This window comes from Stegodyphus dumicola, chromosome 6 (genome assembly GCF_044657685.1).
Source record: "Stegodyphus dumicola isolate Sdum_Otavi_A_Nest chromosome 6, ASM4465768v1".
Lineage (NCBI taxonomy): Eukaryota > Metazoa > Arthropoda > Arachnida > Araneae > Eresidae > Stegodyphus > Stegodyphus dumicola.
Window position 1 is genome coordinate 66,545,847 of NC_140773.1, and position 21,786 is coordinate 66,567,632.

A 21,786-nucleotide genomic window follows, 5' to 3' on the forward strand; every position below is an offset into this window, starting at 1 on the left:
ATTTTTACATTTTTAATAAAATATTTCATTGTGTAAGGAAAAGAAATCTGGTCCATCAGCTGTTTTCAGATGGCACATTCGGCTCCCATGCAGTCTGACCACAATTCTAAGTGATCATTTGCTACGTATTTAACAACCATTTAGTGTTAACGCGACGGAAGTAAAACGAGCAGGCTCTTACTCATTAGTTACACATAACATACATTCATTGAAAACCATATAATATATGCAAGATATTTAAAAACGATTACACCAAGTAACTTTTAGCTCGTAGATTGACGGTTCTATTAAGAAATGAATCAAATAAATTAGTCCTTTCAGACTATTGCAGTATGGTTCACGTGACATCCGTTTTATCATCACGAAGATAGAAGTTTAGAAAGAAAATGTATTCTACAATTAGCCTTTAAAAATGCTGCAAATCTCCGATAAAGACACTCTCGCTTGCGGCGACTTTGTGGTCATAAACATAGTGTTACCAGATGTCCATTTCTGACCTGATTTCGTTGGGTTAAGTTAATTCAAAATTCACTAAGGTTATTTGTGTCTTAAGGATTCCGGAACATTTTCAATCCTATATCCCTGTAATGTACGGCATCCAACAAGATCATAATATTGCTGCGAGCAAAAAAAATAAGGGTTCGTAATAGATTGAATGCACACAGAACCGATGATTAGTTTCTTAAAATTCATTATACCAAAGAAGCACTTCACAATTCTGGAAATTCCCACAAAAATATTCATGCAACACTTCACAGTATCACAGAGCACAATCAGTAGTTGCACTTGAAACAACTAAGAACGTTAAACACAATGCAATGCAAAGGCCATCTAAAGAGCGAAGCTAACACGGAGATATCTCTATGCATCGAACCGCGCTGAACAAAATAAATAACAAATGAGAGCAGATACTCTCTCCGGTTTTATATCACTTTCACCCGGCCGCCGAGAAATGTCTCGAAGACTTCTGGAAATTACTTGAAGACATATGAGGCCTGGATACGGTTACAGTTGCAAGTAAAATCAAAAACAATTATTCAGTTACATTACCTACTGCGGTTAATTTAGGGACGGGACCAAAATGTAGCTAAACTGTCGTTCATTTTGACGACTTTCGGCGATTTTTCTTTCTTGCTAAATTTGGTGACAATATTTAGTTTTCAGAACCATCGCCGGTTTGGCGGTATCTCGCCAATTTAGCGAAACAGTCATTTATTAAATGTTAAATTGACTTGCCCCTGTACTCCCTCTTTTCTTGCAAAGTTGCGCTTCTTTAGACTTTCATATTACATTATGCAAAAAAATACTAAAATTTCACATATAATTTCTCTAAAATTATTTATAAGTAATATCTCATAATAAAAGAATCTGTACATAAATAAGTTAAAGATAACTATTAGGCTAAAAATATGAAGAGCAAGTGTTAGGTTTAACTTTATTATGTTTTTTATTTTTTATTTTTTTTATTTTATTTTTTTTTTTTTTTTTTATTTTAAAAACATAGATAAGTTTTCAGGCACGAAATCAAAGATTCTAACTACATGAAAATTAGATTTTAATTAAAGTGATGGCGGCGCTTCATGTATTAATGCAATTATTTTAATAATTTCCTAATTATGCTTAACTTAATTTTTAAATTACAACTCGTTTATTTTTTGTTTCCGTAATAAACTATTGACTTGACTGAAGTTTGCTTCTATTAAGATTTAGTTTATTTGATTGTGACAAAGCACTCGAGGGCTATCTATCTAAGCGAAGGGATGCCTTTGTGAAAAAATGTCTAAGGAGAACTGACTCATATACACGTTACACATGGAGAAATCCACAAAAAAAAACGTTCATGCAGTTAGCTCGTTTACCGGAATTTGAACCCCAGATCGAATTACCAGTGTTCAGCGACTTTACTCTCGGCCGTAGGCTCGTTTCTATCAGGGAAAAAGAGTGTAAAGTTAATACTGCCAGTTCAGTAACAACGCTTATTTTATAGTATTTCCTATTAGATGACTTCTCCAAAATTTAGCATGCCCATGTGTTTTGAATTAGGCTCGTGCTCTTTCTCCTTCAGTGTAATCAACATTTCTTGCATCATGATATCAAGATCAGATACATCGCAGTTTAATGGTTCTATGATGATGTGAGCACATTCATATTTTCTTTGTCTTTAAAGCAAACATTAGGATGTTCTTGTAAGTTGCGCCAATAGCTTGTATATAACAATATATCTTCTGAGGGAATAAATCCTTCGCAATAACGGATAATCGCATTAAATTATCAAATTAATGCAATTCTTTCCGGTACAGTGTCGACATAAGTAAGTCAGATTCAGAACGAAAACCGAATTAACTAGCTTCGACTTATTAACATGATTGTCAGCTTCAAGAGAAAAAATAAATCTATTATACGTAAAACGCTGCGAAAATCTGGCCTTGATGCATTTCGTCGATTCGAAATTAATAGTTAATTAGAAATTAATAGTTTTGAAGAACCAGCGTACATCCATGTGAAATAGCAAATTGTAATAGTCACACAGTTCCGCAAAAAGACGGTTATTCAAAACTTTAGCTTTCACAGTATTTATAGTTTAAAAAAGTATGAAGTTCCTCCATAATATACTTTGCAACTAAGTGCTACTTGCGCAAATAACAGTGAGAAGTCCAAACTCTACGCATATTAATTTTGAGATAGCCTGAAAAGCTTCGATATTTTTACATTATTATCTAAGCGTCGATATTTTGAGAAATGCTAAAGAGTCTTCGATATCGAAAAATTTATGGCCATCACTGGTGCTTCTTCATAAGAAGCTGCCGAAGTATATTCGGGTATTTTAGGTATTATCATATCAGGTATCCCTTTTAAAATTTCATCGACGTTCAATGATAAAAAAAGAGCACCGTTGGAAATCCTGGTCTAAGAAGAAGGATGCTTTCGTAGAAACCTTTCAAAAGAAATTACATCGTATCCGCGATATATATAAAGAAAATCACGAAATCTCTCAAGCAGTCAATTCGTTTGTCGGAATTTGAACTGGATCGAATTACTAATATTCAGCAATCTTAACCGCTTAGTCTTCGGTGGGCAAACTAAATCCATAAAACCCTTCATTCGTAATTATATTCTGGATTAAAAATATCTGGTACATTTAAATGAGTGATTACAAAAGCGGAGGAAGAATTTATTAATTTATGCAAGAAAGGCATATTATTCTTATTAATATGCCTAATTATTATTATTCTTCAGTTAATTCTTTTTCTTTATATTATATATATATATATATATATATATATATATATATAATATAAAGAATAAACGAATTAAAACGAATTCAACGAATTAAAATTATATGCACAGATACAATAGATTTACAACGTGAAATTTTGATCCTTATCAAAATTCTCAAAAATAATCTAATTCCCTTTCAATTTATCAACCATTGCCTTAAAAGAGCAGGCGTTAAATACTCACTCTAAATCATTTAACTGATAGGGATATGATAATTTATTCCTAAACCTGAGAAGGCGGTATAAGTTGGATGACTGTCAGTTGAAAGATTTGTATATAGTGTAATTACTTAATTGTATATATTGTAAAAAGCTAATTGTCTTCAGACATATACTGTTACTATACTGTTACTAAAAAAATGGGCCTATTTCCTGCCTTTAGACTGTCTACTAGCTCTTGGACAGCGAAAATGCCTTTTTCCTTTCTTAAATTCTTAATCATTGCGACACGACAATTAGCCAGAAATTAATTAATTTCCATTCACTAGTATTTTCAAAAAAATCTTAACAGACGGTCTCTCTCAGATAAGAACTCCACAAAATACATCCCTCAAGAATTCCAAGTCCCACCCACTACCATAAATTACTTCACCCAAGTCTTACCGACTGATATTATTCAAAGCCCCTACTGCCGCTAAGAATTTTCGGACACCCTACACTTCTGAGTAAGACACGAAAAGAGCACTTTGCCAACTCCCCCACTAGAAAGAATGTAAGTTACTTAATACCTTTCTGGCCTTTATATCTTCATGTACATTCACTGATCTTATTTATATTATTTTCTATATTATTTTTATATTATTTTATTGTTTTCTTTGTTTTGTGTTTACAAAGTTTGCATTATTTATCTTTTTTATAATCTTCTATGTTTATTTCAACTTTACTTTGATTTCAATTTCATAGAGACAATTTCCAATGTTTAATTCTACAAATAATATAGTACTCAAATACATAAAGATGATAGTGTCGGGGACGGTTACTCGAGTTTTACAGGATTTCTCTACAGTAATTGATTCTTACTCCAAATTGAATTGACTAAAATGCTTCATGAGAATAAGTTCTTTGAGTAGCAACTATTCGCGGAAATATTTAGCCTGACTAGAATTGCCGGTTTGGCTTTAACTTATAACTCGAGTAAAGACGAAACACTTTCATATTTACGTATTTTTATCAATTATTGTTCATTGAACGGGAGTTGGTTTGTTCCCCTTGAAAAGTCAACTAATTTCCGATCAATGACAATAATTACATGTTTCAATTTTTCCTTTTATAATTGTAATATTATTCTTCGTGATGATTTAACTCCAGTCCCCGTTAAAACATTATTAACATTTTGCTTTCAAATTACTTCAAAACATCTTTCAAAATATAACTTACCAGTATGGATACACACTTTTTAAAATAATTCTACTTTAATTAAACTTAGGAGATAATATAATCAATTAATCAATACTGTTTAGGAAATAAATTAATATAAAATATATATATATATATATATAATATAAAGAAGAATATATATAAAGAAGTCCTTTTTTTCCTGTCCGTACCTACAGAGAGCACGCAAACAAATCGTCTAACGGATCGGAACTGTTAAAATGGATATTTCCGTTGAAATACGATACCTGAAATTTTCTCAATTACAATACTTCCTTTACTTCCTACAAATAATTAAAAGTAACTGCTGAACCACTGTAACTCTTAGAAACTAACAGACATCACTGAAAGTTCTTAAAGAAAATTTATTCCTCATTTCGATCGCATTACCATACAGATTTACTATATTACAATCTTTTTTTTTCCAAAACATCCTTGTGTTAACTCCAGAAAGTTTCTGTGAAGATTATTGTAATCTCAACAACGTAAAAGCAAACGATCATTAGGATACTGATACATAAATTCAGAAGCAGATCTGCTATTCAAGAGCTGGATTTTTTATTAACAATCTTGTTGCCTTTGTATCTATTACATTGGAAAAATAATCACATTATAATAAATTTAGTTTACTATATTAAATGATCCAATTATAATAAATAATTATCACAATACGAAAGGTTTGATAAAAATACTGCGTTCTTCCAACACTTCTTCGGTTTGTGGTGTTTCTGTTTTAATATTTTATTTCTTCCTTTGGTGAAAAATCTGTCACAAAAGTAATAGGTTCAACTCTCTCTCGAATGCGCTGAAATTGAGATTAGGGGGGAAAATGCGTAAAGAACTGTAGCTGCCTGCAGTTGAAAACTCGCCTGCAGAAAATCACGGAAAGCTTGAAGAATTGGTAACTGACATTGAGAGGTTGGCGCACTAAGCATATACGGACTGTCCATCTAATGGCCGCCAAAATCTGGCCTTGATGCATTTCGTCGATTCGCAATTAATCCAAAGCCAGTTCTTCTAAAGTTGATCAAAAACGTAACGAAAATACGTTTAATACATCCTAAAACTAACAAAAAGACTTAATTTCCTCCAAATACTTTGTATGTGGACTGATCTGAGATAAACTTGAAAGTGTTTATGCTTCATATATTAATCGCTGCGAAAAAACAGAGCAAATTAATCTACAAATTTTCTACTGTTTCTGAATTACAAATTAGTAAAAATAAGAAAATACGCATATATTCTGAAAGACATTTGAGCCTCATCTAACCATTTAGTTACAGGGAAAATTTATTTTCATTAGATAAATTTACATAACAAAATTTTAACACATATCTCCAGACATTGCAACAATCATACATTAATTAAAAATTTGTAAGCATTGCATTTTACATTAACGGATGTTATTACTTCGGTAATTTTGTTTCGTTACTTTCAGCACCCAAGCCCATTTACTTGCAATAATGTCAGGAGTTAATGCTGGGAAAGTGATCGAAACGATTTTGCCGGATGATTCGAAAGAGAGGGGAGAGGGATAGCCCAGCATGGACACTTCGTCACCACTGTTTAACTGCAGTGATCCCAGATTCAGCACACTTTTCTTAGGCCAGTTCAAGACTATAGTATATACAGTTGATCCTTTGGAAGTATACCTAAAATAAAAATAAAAAAAGGGTTACAAGGTTTGGCTTAAATTTAGCTTTCCTCATTGTCTAACGTATATTACTTGGGCAAATTATTGCCATCAGTACCTAACTGAATGTATGAGTTCGCATATTGTTCTACCACTTCGAACTTAGTCACAAGATCGTCCCCCCCAGAAGGTTATACAGATTTTGAGAAGAAGAGAGTACGGACTTAAGCAATTAACTAGAACCTCTAGTCGGTCAGTCGGTCGATAGCTTGCAGTTGTCTTATGTTGTATGTCTGTTTTCGCCCGAGTTGGAGTCTGATCATAAGCGTGGCAGATCATGGAATGAGAGACTGTAAGCAGTAGCCGTTGATTTTTCATGTTGGAGAATGTAACGAGGAGAAAAGTTAATGTTCAAATCTGTCAGCTAAGGCTTTTATTCCTGGCTTGATGTCAAGTAGTGAATTATAGTTCCTTTTTGGATTATCCTTTAAATGTGAATTTTAGTTTCGTCAAGTAGACTCTTATTCTTCCATATTAGTGTTTGTAATGTTCAGAGACTCATTAAAATTTTAATGCTAAATGTCTTAGTCTGCATCCCTTCCATCTCGGTAACTCGGGAAAGGAAATTCTGGCACTTTGTAATTCGATTCCACAGAGCTAGCTGTATTCGTCACATTAATCCAAGTATCTAAAAGCAAAACCACAACTAAAAGTTCCGTGACTTTAGGAGCCACAATCTACTGTTTTAGAGAAAAATAGTTCGTATAACTAGCCTTAAAACTTAGAATTAGGCTCGATAAAAATTACATGAAATTAATTGTAGTATTTTATGTTTAATATACTAATTTTGATTTATCTACGATACTCTTTCGCCTCTTTTCGAATTTGCAGAAGAGCTTAGGAATCCTTAGTGTCGCGTATTTGCCGTCAGGCTACTTCTTTGTTTAAAGCGTACTACGCTCGGCCGTACTGAACGTGCTTGCTGATATTCGCCGCTTAATTTAATTAAGGCCAATTGCGTTAGATAATTATGTATAGCTTCGACTAAGTTCAGTTTACTCTAGTATTAGAGATTAGTCCCTTATTTTCTTATCTTGAGTTAAAGCTCAAGTGGAGGCTTTTCTGTAATCCCGAGAAAAAAACCATCTGTATTCTTAGTTTGAGATAATAAAGGGTGAGTTTAGCCCTTCTCTGGACTTTCTAATTTACACACTTGGACTCAGTGTGAAGTCGCTGCATAGTTCAACTAGGTTTCTACGAAGTCAAGCATAGGCAAAATAGTTCGAAACATTACAACACATATTGTTTATGTGAGTATCGTTTGCTTCATTTTATTGTTGAAAACAGCGTAAATTTCTTTTGTTTTTCTTCCTTTAGTTTTGAACTTTATGTGTGGCAACAAGATAATTTATTGATAGAATTGTGTTTGTGACAGCCATGTAGAATGACTCCCTTATTTTGTATCAATTATTTCGCATCGCTGACATCTTATTTATAATTAGTGTAATGAAATAAAAGTGAAGGAATACAGTCCATGTGTTAAGTGATTATTGTTTGTGAAACATATTAAGTAAAGATCACTTATTACATATTATAGCTCAATGTCTCTATAAGTAACTCGTTCGTGATCGTCAAATTTTGGTAGATTTATTTCAATAACTTTTGATATTGTATTTGCTCTCTTCTTTTATGTATTAAATATTAAATTATTTAAGATAAAATAAAAGTAAACTACCTCCTTCGTCATCGAGTTAAAATTGTAGTACATAGTCCACGCGGAATCATAGGTAGACAAATCATTATTCTCAGCTGATTTTTTCCCAAATTACAAAAATTATGTATAATTAAAATAACCTACTTTAAAACCAATCGAGATACATTTTCCTAAAAAATAATTTTTTTTTTCATTTTTAACGACGAAAAAGCGATTTGTTTTCGAAACGAAATTAAAGATAGTTTCTAAATTTTTATGAGAGATTCATAATAGTAAGTCATTTTATACTCACATAAAATTTATGCACTTGGCCTAAATTTTTTGACATTCTGAAGCGAGCATTCAGAGAAATTTTGCACGTAAGCTAGAAAACTATAGCTTTGAGAAATTTTAATTTAAAGAATTACCTTCATGTACTGTAAATGTGCATTATTTTATTCATAAAGAAATGCAAAAATGTGTTTATAAATTAGAGTTCGTAAGTACGCATAATTGTATATTTAAAAAGTATTATCATAGTTGTGGTGAATGGTGATTAAGTAAGTCAATTGTGTAACGTGCATAATTGCTACGATTGGAATTGAGACAATAAAAACTGAGGAGCCGAAATTTTTATACGATTTTCAAATTTAATCACAGTTTTACAAATTCTAACGACAGAGTACAGTAATTGAGCAGTTTTATACAAATACAATTTGTACATTATTAATCCAAATACCTAGAAATTCTACTCAGCCATTTCACAGAAACCATGCACTCGCATTTTTATGAAATCTTTGGTTGAGGAATTAATTACTTTGTATATTTGTGAACTCACTTCTTTCTAAAACTAATAAATATAGAGATGCATATGATAATAAGTCGATTTTTTTCTATCAAGTATACCTGCATACTGTTTGCGTAAAATTTATACAGAAGCATTTTATATGTAGTTCGGAGGATTTCATACGTGAATTCACTAGCATGATAGTGTAAATAAACCATCGAGCCCTTTAAATTTTACTACAACGTTTTCATGGAGTGAATTTTTACTCGAGGTTTATTTCAAAATGCTTGTAAAATATCGAATTTAATTTAAAAGTGTAAAACAAATTCGATTTTTTAAAATTTACCTCATCTCTTAAGAAGATGCAGTACTTGCGTTCGCCACTTGATTGATTTGGAATGTAATAAAAATTGGAGCAGAGACAGGAGTCGTAATAATTAGTTAATTCGATTTATTATTAATAGATACAGCAAGAATTTTTCTTAATTAAGTTAACGAACTCGTTTGTCTGAAGCAGTATTTCTGTATGCAGTAAGAATGTCGGATATTGAAAATGTAATTGACATTCTGCTTTCTGAAAGCCGCAGGGGAGCTTTAAATAGTAATTAGTCTTTATTACTGCCCACGAGTTGCAGGTTTTTAATTAGTTTCTTCGTCGGTCTATATTAAAAGTTAATCAACGGCCCTCTGTGATGACAAAAAATTCTCTATACTGCGTTTAGCGAGTTAAGAAATGGAGGTTAAGATTAGAAGAATTAAAGGATTTACTGAATAATATCCAAATTATCAAATAGTATTCTTACCGACAATAAATAAATAAATTTCGCTATTTTTGGAATAAATTTGGATTGAGAATTTTTGTGATAAATGAATTTTATGTTTTGCCTCTATTGACGGATGGCCAAAGCCAGTTTGATAAAAAATAGTTAAAATTGTAATTTTTAATACTTTGACATACTTTTAGAGTTTCTGATTCAAACCTGGATGAAGTCAAATCGTAGTGTTTACGACTATTTCGCACGTGTGTTCCTGTGTGCGTTTACTCAAGGCCATCTTGAGTAAACGCACATCTCAAGATCGCCTTGGTTTACTTCTCTCTTTTGATTTAAAACGTCATCAGAAAGGAACCAGTTTTGTAAGCTAAGCTAAAAGTGTATGAAACTTTTAGATCATTTCCTTTTTTACTTCCTTGTACGAAGTAAAAAGGAAGTATTGTTATCGGGAAAAGCTTCAGGCAGCATATTTTAACGAAAATATCCACCTTGACCACTTTCGAATGCAATTTAACGATGTTTTTGCGTAATATCTCTACGTAAGAACAGAATAAAAGACTCTTTTCCTCCAAAAAAAACTAAAAAACTGCTTTAAAATGAATTCTGAAGAGAATTTTTCGTGGCGTCTGTACGAACGTATGTACGTACCCGCGTACGAAAGTACGTACGTACGTATCTCGCATAAGTCAAAAACGAGTAGCCTCAGAACGTTGAAATTTTGTATATAAGACTACTATAACATGTAGATGTGCACCTCGTATTTTGGTTTCGATCGGCCGCTCCAAACGTATGTAAATATATTTATAAATATATCCACTCTGTTACCCGGCTCAGTAATCTCAGTTTCTTTACTCTTATATGTTTGTAAATTGTACATATTTTTTGCTTTAAAAATGATTGAATTATGTTGTTTTTATCTTCCGATTAAAGTTTTTTATGCCTTTTGTAATTCTGGAAGCAATATTTGTACAATTATCAACAATTTAAAAGCTGTTTAAGTGCGGTTAAGTTTTAAACAACATGGCGGATATATTTGTTTATATTTGAAACAGCAGAATTGTAGATTTGTTGCCAATCTAGAGACACTAAGCTTCGCAACACAAAAATAACGCCTTCATTTATTATTGCGAAGTAAATCATGCTTAATCCTTTCTGGAATTTTTTCGAGGAAATAAGTATTTAAGATTTACTTCGTAATTTTTAATACAGATATTTTGAGTTTTTATGTATTTTTGCCTTGTCGCGAAGTGAAAACTGAATTAATTGAATGAGAAATATTCAATCGCCTGAGAAAAACTGTTTCTTTTTCGTTTTGTTTGCTTAATTTCTTTTATACATAGTTCTAGCTTTGTTATAGTATTTGAATAGAACATGTGGCAATGATATAGATAATTCTTTAAATGATATAAATTTTGTGCATTCTGAGTTATAATATGAACGAAATATAATACTATTAAGTGAACCTAGCGCCAGAGTGTCGCTATGGTAAACAAAGTGAATTTTAAAGAATGCATGCGCTGTCGGCGAAGTAGGTTTAATTCAATCTAATAAGTTAAATGAAATGCAAGAAAAAATGCGTATAATTTAATATTCCGTACAAGGAAGTCATGTGGTGTACACATCAGATTTTTTTCTTAAATGCAAACTTCAGAATAGCATTTCTAAATTTATACTTGTCAAATATAATCTGAAGTCTTCTGTTGGCGTTTCTAAAAATATGCATACATTCAAGTTGTTATTTCTTCGGCACATTATAAGAATGTGCTTCACATACAATAAAAAGGCCTTCTTACGAAATTCTTGTATCATGAAAATTAGAGGTTCGCTGATTACTCATTTCATTCCTCTCGTAATATATTAAAAAACCTTGGTAAAAGTAAGAAGAGTAAGTAAGAGGGACTGATGAGCATAATGATTACAGATTTTACCAAAAATAGAACCTGACGGATTACTCAGGCACTCCTTCAACTTCCCGTAAAAGAATAACTGGATGAACATAATTGCTACAAATGCTGAAAAAAATAGAGTCTTGCTGATTACTCAGACACTCCCTGAACTCCACATTCCTTAGCATATATAGGGTTACAGATGTTATGAAGTCAGTCGCTGCACTAACCAGCACAGTAAACTAGTAAATTAGGAATATGGATTGTATTTCCTCGAAGTCCGAGTACCCTCGGTTATAAATCGCAACAAACGCACTAACTGATCACTGTGGATAAATGGAGATAAAAGTCAAAGCAAAAGCCGATTAGTTAATTTAAAAACTTGCAATTTAAACCGCTTTAGATCAGATCATTTACTCTCACATGTTAAGTAAATGCAGAACAAAATAGTAAGAGCCAGAGAAGCAAAAAATACACAGGTTGTTGTAAGTTACCTCACTTCTCTGACAGCAACATTACAAAAAGTGAGAGGGATAAGATTGCATCTATCTCTGCCATGGCCCTTGAGCACCTGCGACTTTTCCAGTTCGTTTCCAGTTTTCAAGGAGAAAACTCTTTGCGTGACTTATTCAAAGGTCTCCCACCCCTCTTCTACCACCAAACCAGTCCCGAAGACTTTTGGCTCTATTTCAAGTGCCCCTATACTGCAAAGACACTATTAAATTCGCAAGCATCTAAACGTTCTCCAGTGTTCGAAATGAGCCCATAGATAACGATAACCAGTAAGGCTAACCAATATACCAATCAAGGACGTAAACGTACAATTAAAAAAATTGAATTTTTCTGAAAAAATGCCTTCATTAAAATTAAAATGTGCAAAAAATAACCAAAATCTATAAAACCAACCAATGATTTTCTTTATCCAAAAGGTTTTCAAAACTGTATTTACTATGTACGTTTTATATCCTTTCATAAATTCTGAATATAATGATAAGAAAGCTCTGAAATAAAACACGATTACATCTGAAATAAAAGCATCTTAATAATTGTGGTACAATTTAAATATCTAAGCTTTCACTTCTTGCTACATAACTTTCTGAACTTACCAAACTCCTGGGGTTAGCGTATCATTCTGGGCTTTCCATGGACGAGTTCCATATATAGCTTCGCCATTCGTTTGAAGCCATGATCCCAACTGTCGTAATCTCTCTTCAAATATCGGTATGATGCGTCCATCGTGAGTAGGTCCTATATTAATTAGGATATTGCCACCGCAACTGGAAATTAAAAAAATATACAATTGTTAAAGAAAGTTACGATATTTTTCTTTCTCTTTTCTTTTTCTTGCGACCCACAGAATAGGCTTATTTTCACTCACAAAAAAAAGAAAAAAATAGAAATAGCTCATTTTTGAAGACACCATTTTTGACAAAAATCTTATTTTTGTACAGAATTTCCAAAAATAACAATAATAATCTTAAAAAAGTTTCTTTCAGCTTTATGTTTACATTTAAACCACGTGAAATAAATGATACGGCTTCTCATAATATATCAAAACTAATTCCTATTGCAGTTTTCACCTCTAAATTATTGAATCAATGCTTCTTGAATGAAATGTTATGTAAAAAGGCATAATAAAATTAACAGCACTGGAATTTAAATGCGTCAATTTATGAAACCTATAAGGTATTTCTCCCGCCTTCCCAGCGTGCCTTCGTGGTGTACTGGTTCTGCACGCTGGACCGATATTCCAGAGGTCCGTGGTTCGATTCCCGGCGAAGGCTTTTGCTAATTTTTCATCTTGCCTGCTCCCAAAAAATACCTAATGTCTCTACAGTGGCGCCCGAACTAAAAGGGTTGTGGTTGATGACTCTCCGCACCCAGGATTTGGCGATTGGGTCCCCTAAAAAACCCCAGTCGCCTTTTAAAAGGGGGAGTATATAAGGTATTTCTCACGCCTTCCTAGAGTGCCTTCGTGGTGTAGTGGTTCTGCACGCTGGGCCGGCATTCCAGAGGTCCGTGGTTCGATTCCCGGCTAAGGTGTCTGCTAATTTTTCATTTTGCCTGTTTCCAAAAAATACCTAATGTCTCTACAAACCAAAATTTTAGATATAAAAACATAAAATTAAAAACTCATAATGTTCCATAAATAACTACGTTATTTTCTACATTAAAAGTATTTTCGTAGAATATTGCTTAGTAAGTTAGTGCTTAGTAAATTTCTTCATAGATAATTCACTTGACAAAATTTAACCAATGCAAAAGATTTCGTAGTTGACTGAAACATTGATTCATTTCAAGATATCTCTTTTACTATGCAGCAAATTTTAATCAATATATTTATCAAAGGAGATATGTACCTAACAGCAGAGGCGCTTAAAGGTGGGGAGGATTAGGCTTGAGGCAGATGTGACAGAACGCGCAAAAGTAAAGCATAATAAATAAAACCATTTAAATAGATGACACATTTGAGATTATCCTCAAGTGTTAAAATAAATTCATGATAAGCAAACAGATAATATTCAAAAAGACGATATACAAACAGATTCAGCCTCTGGCATAGGTTCTATTTGCACAGCATCGCTTGCAGAAATATTTATTTGTTCATTATTTTTGCATGCACAGCAATGATAAAACTTCTACGCGTAGTCGTCCTTTATCGAGCCTCGCTTTAATCAGCATGATCTGAACCCAAGCTAAAAAAGCTGAAAAACTAAAAATGAGCTTTTTATCCAGAGCTGTCTTCAGATGAGCTTTAGTTGTATTGTGCGAACTTCATGACTCTTTCATTTATTTCTTCGAGTTACTAAAATTTAGTCTTTGAAAAAAACCTCTGTCAAAATTAATGAAAATGTAAACGCAGTTATAGTAACAATGGAAACAAAAATACGTACAAGAGCGAAATGAGTGAAAATGATCTGTTATGAACTTCGTCTAATAATCACTGCGGTAAACGACTGATATCGGGAAAAGTTTGCACACGCATTGTGTATCAGAGAAAACCCTTTCAACATGCTCAAAGCATAGAAAACTTACAAATTAGTCACCTGACGTTGGCTTATAATTTCGGTTTCAGCAAGAACATTAGAGGAGTCCTCCAACGAATGGGGAAGTTTTTGAGAAAGCAAGCACTTAGTTAAATAAGAAAGCCACGTTACGTCCACAAACAAAAGGACGAAAACCAAGCATAATTACGTCGAAACGAAGATAATATTAGAATTGACAACGTTGTACATCAGACAGCAGAAAACATCCACTACAAATGATGAAATGTTCATGAAGAAATGGTATAAATTCTTTCTTAAACGAGTGACGGTCGCAAAAAAAGAGACAAAATAATGATTACTTCTGAAACGTAGTATTTTTCGTCTATAAATATGTAACGTTTTGAATCGTATAGTCTGCAACTATTTAGATTAACAAATACGGTGTTAACATTGAATGGATATTTGTTAATGATTATTTCACCTATAAAGACATGGAATTAAAAAAAATTCTGAAAATATTGCATAAAAAATAAATTATCTATCATATAACAACTAACATAAAGTAAATGTTTACACTGTGTAATTAATGATAAAAATACATAATAATAGTGCTCAATAATGTGTGATTATGAAATACTCTTATAGAGTCTAATTTAACGAGCTTTAAAAGACTGCATATGAGGAATTATCCTCAGGTCTTAATGACGGCAAAAGTGTATGAAGTATGTAAAGAACCCTTTATTCACTCAATATCATTTCACAGATGGGCTCACTTGGGCGTACACAAGCCAACACTTCTGGCTTAACTCAAAACAGGTAACGATGAAATTAAAATAAAATGCAGTAAGTTTATCCTAATGGCTTACAGGATAATTTAACGTGCAGGAAAGCTCTGACTTGTAGAAGTTGGTATAAACCAGCTTAATGGCTAGAAGCCCTCATCGCCATGGAAATCTAATCGCCAGTAAGTCAAGATAGTATCGTGGCCCTCAAGTAGGCATAACACACTCTAAAATCACCTTCACATCAAGAAGGCATAACACGCTCTAAAATCACCTTCACAAACTTTCCGTCAAATACTATGTACTTCTTTCTTCCTCATTTCAATGCACGCGTGTTAGCTTATTAACATTCTGGTAAGAAAGCGTGGGTGAAAATGAGACTAGAAGAAAGGTTGCTTTAACTGAAAATTAACTGTTAGTTAAATTAAATATACCACCACACTCTATAATAAACTATAACTGAATACTCTAAAACAGGGGTCCTCAGCCAGTCGTATGCGTACCACTGGTGGTACGCAAGAGAAAAATAAGTGGTACGCAAAAAGAAGCAAATTATTTTTAACTATTCAATTCAAAAATTAAAACTCCAACATCCTGATTTTTTCTCTAACACTCGTAAATTTATGCGATCTGAGCTTTGTTCAAGAGTGGTGGTGGTGGTAGTACTTTGTAGTGGTGGTACTAAAGGTTTTCAATTTTTGTTTAGATGGTACGCGTTAGTCAAAAGGTTGAGATCCTCTGCTCTAAAATAAATAATTAAGTAATACTCTATAATAAACAATAATCCGGAAAAATGAAGATTTTTGAAAAGATGAAAAGTTAAAAGCAAAAATTTTGCATTAATGCAATGATATGAAAAAATTCTTAACTGACAGCTAAGGTCGCAAATGTTTCGATATTGTCTTCCTCAACTCTTTGCCATCTATCCATAAATAACATGTTACAAATCCTAAAATATTTCTCAGTATTCAGGCTATTAAAGGGATTCTGATGGCATCGAATGACTAACCACTTTTGCGAAATGTTATCGCTTTAAAAATCTGTATGATGTCAAGGTGGGTGTTTTGACTGACCACTGTAAGAAATTGTTTACGAATATTATTATGTCTTTCAATAAGCTCATCTTTTCGAATGCCTTTTCGAAATGTTACTTCAGAGAAGCCTTCCAATAATATACTCACACTAAAAAAATAAGCAACAAAGGCTGAACGTATTGGTACGAATTTAAAAAGGGGATTCAAACATACAATTTACATGTGAGGCAGAGGTTGTATCGCGAAACGTTAATAGGCAACCAAAATTAGCATAAAACGCAAGCCGTCAGTCACGCCCACCCAAAAAAAAATTAAAAGGAGCATGCCAGACATACGCGTCAGACTGCAAGCAGCGAATAGTTCCGTGAAATCCGCGATAGCCAAATCGGAAAGCATGAGCCGAAGACACCATTTCCACAATGAAATGCGTTGGAGGACTGACGGGTATTGCAAGCTGGTACAAGACAATCCGCTACTGCGAGAGAGAAATGTGCATCGTAGTGTCATCAACAGGCTAATCATTACCAAAGGGATCAAAAATCCCTGTAGAAGACGTAGGTCTGGATGACCAGAGAATTACCACCATAGAAGACGATCGCTTCCTTTGCTATGTGCAACACGCCGTAAATCACTAACAGCAGTACAGCTGTTGTCGCATCTCTCTGCAGCTGACGGACAGCCCATATCCCGCCAAACTGTTGTCATCTCGACTGCATGAAGGAGGCTCATACATTTTCTGAAGAAATTTTCTTCCAAGTTTCCACCACAGAAAATTATAAATACAAACTAGAAAACGCTTATTGAATAAGACTGATAAAACATCAGCTTAAAATATTTTATGTGCTTTAATTGCCACCAAAAATAAAGATAATTTTAAAGAGACATATTGCTATCAAACAAAGACTAAAGCTGATCGTTCACTAAACTTTATATTACACATATAGTATATATAGGATGAATAAAAAATATCTAGCAAAAATGTAAAAGCAGGTAGACGGGATTTAAATAAAAAAAAAATTTATAAAGGAATGTGTGCTCCGAAATATCGCATGGGAGTGGTACACAACGTTGTTGAGTTGTAGGTAAAACCTCCACTGGCGTAAATTGTTAATTCTCGTGCGGATTTAAAGTGGGATGCATTGCTGCACGAGCTTGGAGCTTGCCGATATACATTTTATTTACGAGGCCATAGACGGAAATGTAGCAATTACTCAAAAGAGGTGCTCTGAAATATTTCGCTGTTACTTCCTTAGTAGCAGCGCTATAGATAAAATTTATATTACCTATATTCCTGTTCATGTAGGGATGCATACGCTCGAAACCCGCACAGTGAATTACAGTTTTCGAAAGCAAATTTCTTTTACTTACCTCTCAACAGCAGCCTGTATCACCTCAAAGCGCTGTTTCAACGCACACATTCCGTCACAAAATCTGCCTTTACATTTTTGCCAGGTGTGTTTAAATCACATTGTATGTGTGTGAAATTTTAGAAAAGATGTCTAATAATTATACATTTGCGTTCTTTAAAATATTACTAGATGGGAAAAATTTTTCCAGCGGCAGTTTATCAGCATTTTTTACGGTTATTGGTCTATGATCGATGTTAAACATGTCAGATGAAAAGTTTAGCAAAAGGTGCAGTGTTTCGTGACTATTAAGCTTCATGACTGGGATAGAATTTGGCACAATTTTTAGATATAGTAAGGACATACTGAAAACATTAAAGAGCTAACACTGGAAGACTTCTTAAAAGAAGAGACAATGATTTTTTTTCCTTCCTCAAAACAAAGCATGGTCTTATTTCTTTGTCTGAGCCAAGTACCACGGGTAGTACGTACTTTAAAAAGAATAAAAATTTGTTGCGTTCAACAGGGATTGATGATCGTTTGGATGATTAACGTATGTTGAGTGTACATCGAAATCTAGTTCAAGAGAAAAATCTCGAAATAGGTAGAAAGTTATAGAGAAATCTAGGGCAGACAAGATTACAATTGTTATACTGTAAGTTAAAAAACTAAAAAAAAAAAAAAATTCTTAACCTCATCATTTCTATTTCTTAAACTTCAGTTTGCTTACTCATGTATTCGAGTCCATTCTTATTTACTCGTTTATTCCATTAGGGCAAAGCATGTGATTATTCAGTTACATCTGTTTGCCTAAGGGAAGGGATGTCGTTGTAGCCAATTCACTGCAGTGAATTCGAACTCTTAAGCCGGTTTACTAGTGCTCAACTGTCTTTCCACCCTACAATGGCTCGCGTATTCTAGTCCAGTTTAATTTCTGAATCTAAAATTATTTGCATCACTCTAGTTCCAATCCTAGCTACACCCAAGTTGGGATATATAACTAGATTTATATAAAGCGCTGTTCTGAAATACGTATTTTGACACAAAATCGGACTTTTTGTGAAATGGCATGCCAATATTTCCCCGCATTTTACACTCTATGGCTCAAATTATTCCTGAAAGCAAATTTTGTAAAATTTGGTGTGAAACTAAATCAGCAATTCGGAACTTTAATCGTCTTACACTTTTTTTACTTTGCGCCAAGAGAAATTCACTCGGCAAACTTCTCAGTTTATGGCAACTTATTTTCCTTTTCCTTTCAGTTCTATACGAGTGGGAAAAAATATCTTTTTTTCTTTCTTTGTATATATTTTTACTTCAGAATAGAGTAGAAGAATAGAGTAGTTTTATTAATACTGAAAACCTTTTTAGCTGACAGCTGACACAAGTACAAGGTTTCGAATAAATTTAGGTATGTTCAATAAATTCGGCTGAGAACATACAATGTTTCTATCTATTTCGACAATTCTGACTTATTTGAATTCTCCATTTATCATATGATATAACCTTCAGTGGCATAATTTCATAACTAGATTAAACTATATTTTTTAATACCATTTGTTATTTTTAGATGTCTTCTTCTTTTTAGAATTTTGTTTTAATTATTTATGATGCATGGTTGAATTATAATTCTTCCAATATTTATTTTCAAAATTTCTATTTATTCATTAGGATTATGCACTTTAAGCATGTTTATTTTTATATTTTTTTAAATTTTATTTTATTTATTTGAATAGCATTTCTTTCCAAAGAATACTTTGTCATTCTGTATGCCTCACGATGTCTTCGAAAACTGCATTCTGTATTAAAAGAGAAAATACCGCAAAGCACGGTTAATACATCTTTCATTTATCACCCAGTGCCATTGCATTATACAGTTTTATCATCCTACATTTAGTTTGCTAAATTATTATCCATATTTCCGAATAAATTCAAATTTTTCTTTTGTTAAATCACAAAAATCAAATAGCATAATCCCCCCCCAAAAAAAATTATGCAAACAAATAAGTAAACAGACAATCATAAATAAAAAAAATATTTTACTTCCTTCATGCCTTAGTTTTTTTTTTTAACGATGGATTGCTTTAATAAAACCTCAATGTGCTAATAACATTCTTGAGGCATTTTGCAGATACATTCGCAATTATGCTCCCTTTTTTATTCGTTATGTATCATACTCACTTTTGAAACAGTTCGTTTTCTGCTGCAAGTAAATACGTCGCCTTTCGTTTCATCAACTGGTCAGAGTAAAATTGTGAAATTAATTTGTCGATGATACTGAACGTCTTTGGGGGCTAGGCACTTTAAAGGCATGAGATGAAAGAATAGAGTAGTTTTATTAATACTGAAAACCTTTTTAGCTGACAGCTGACACAAGTACAAGGTTTCGAATAAATTTAGGTATGTTCAATAAATTCGGCTGAGAACATGCAATGTTTCTATCTATTTCGACAATTCTGACTTATTTGAATTCTCCATTTATCATATGATATAACCTTCAGTGGCATAATTTCATAACTAGATTTAGCTCGTGTCTAGATCCATGTGAATCTAGCCAACATTGAAACAAATTCTGTTCAGTTTATTTGAATATCTGTTTACGAATCTGATCTCCGTAACGCAGGACGAACCTGTCACCGGTAGCTTTGTTGAGCCATTAGGATACTTGGAAAAGGCGGAGAGATGAAAAATGAGCAACGCCCTCGCCGGAAATCCAACCGCCAACCTCTGGAATACGCGCCCAGTGTGCAGACCACCACACCACGAAGGCATGCCAAGGAAGGCGGGAGAAATACCTCATATACCCCCTTTTAAAGGGCGACTGGTGTTTTTAGGTGACCCAATCGTCAAATCCTGGGTGGGGAGAATCATCATCCAGCACTTTTTTAGTTCGGGCGATACTGTAGAGACATTAGGATTATTTGGAAGCATGAATGATGAAAAATGAGCAACGCCTTCACCGGGAATCGAACCGCGGATCTCTGGAATACGCGCTCAGTGTGCAGACCACCACACCACGAAGGCATGCCAAGGAAGGCGGTTGAAATACATTATACCTTTATCAGATGTTAAGTGGCCTAGACCCTATTTGGATGATATTCGAATCACGTCATCAGATGAGGAGGACCACCAGAATGATCTTGAGCAAGTATTAGTTCATCTCAGAAGGCCCAGATTAAAACTAAATCCAGCTAAATGTGTTCTAGGAAAATTCTCTGTTGCCTTTCTGAAATGTCTTATAACACATTCTGGCGTTAAAATTGCACCCCAGAAAACCTCAAGCAATAGCCGAATTTCCAAAACCTGACTATGACGGTTTTAGACAATGCTTAATTTCTACCGTAGTTTCATCTCAAACACTTCCAAAACTCATACTCCCTTGCATGAACTGCTAAAAGTCTACAAAAATTGATAAAAGGCCAGTTCCTTGGGACGATAATTCAACTGAAGCATTTGAAGCATGCAAACACGACCACATGAATTCGGCTAGCTAACCATGCTCCTCATCAATAGATACCCTGATGGCCGATAATTCTGACTTTGCTATCGGCGCTGTATTATATGTAGTAAATAGTAAAGATCTGAAAACTCTAGCCTCTGGCATAACAATCAAACTTGGCACCTTGGAATAATTTGAGGCTTAGACTGATATATGAAAAAGACAGGCACATTTAATGAAAAAAATCGTTGTTTTTTGCGAAAATACCTACCTTAGTACAATGGGCTATATACAAATATACAAATCCAATATGTATCCAAACTTGCGCTTTCCAGATATGGAAAACACAAGTTGAATTTCGTCAATTGCCCCATAGAACGGAAGATAAAGAACTGTCGCTGCTCCCTTTTTTCTCTCTCTCTCTCTTTTTTTTTTTTTTTTTTTTTTTTTTTTTTAATTCAGTGTACATGATGGATAGCATTAGAAAATCCTTTAACAATTATATTATAGCTGCGCATATTCGTAAAGTTAAACGATTGTGTGTGTAATATTATAAATTATTCTAATTTATGTTAATTATGTATTTTATTTTAAAAATAAAATAGATTTAATTTATTCAAAAATGTGTTTATAGAATTTATATTGCTATATTGTTTAAGAAGTAACAAAATATTAAGTTGAGAAGTAAATTAAAATTTAAAAATTGGTATGTTTCGATAAATAGCAGAAGCTTAAGGTATAGCAGTGCGCCCGGTCATATGGAAGATAAATAAA

The 21,786-nt window shown here is 33.3% G+C and overlaps 1 protein-coding gene across 3 annotated transcripts in view; it reads right to left on the reverse strand.

The window, feature by feature from the left end:
* Positions 1-5,924: 5,924 nt before the first annotated feature.
* Fuca (alpha-L-fucosidase) overlaps positions 5,925-21,786 on the reverse strand; it is a 107,845-nt gene continuing 91,983 nt past the window's right edge. For all 3 annotated transcript variants that reach the window (XM_085818458.1, XM_035363214.2, XM_035363213.2), the window contains exons 7-8: positions 12,531-12,701; positions 5,925-6,304 (exon numbers count right to left, since the gene is read on the reverse strand). In XM_085818458.1, coding sequence (XP_085674584.1) covers positions 6,046-6,304; positions 12,531-12,701 — 430 coding nt within the window. In that variant the 3' untranslated portion in view covers positions 5,925-6,045. The remainder of the gene's footprint in view (positions 6,305-12,530; positions 12,702-21,786) is intronic.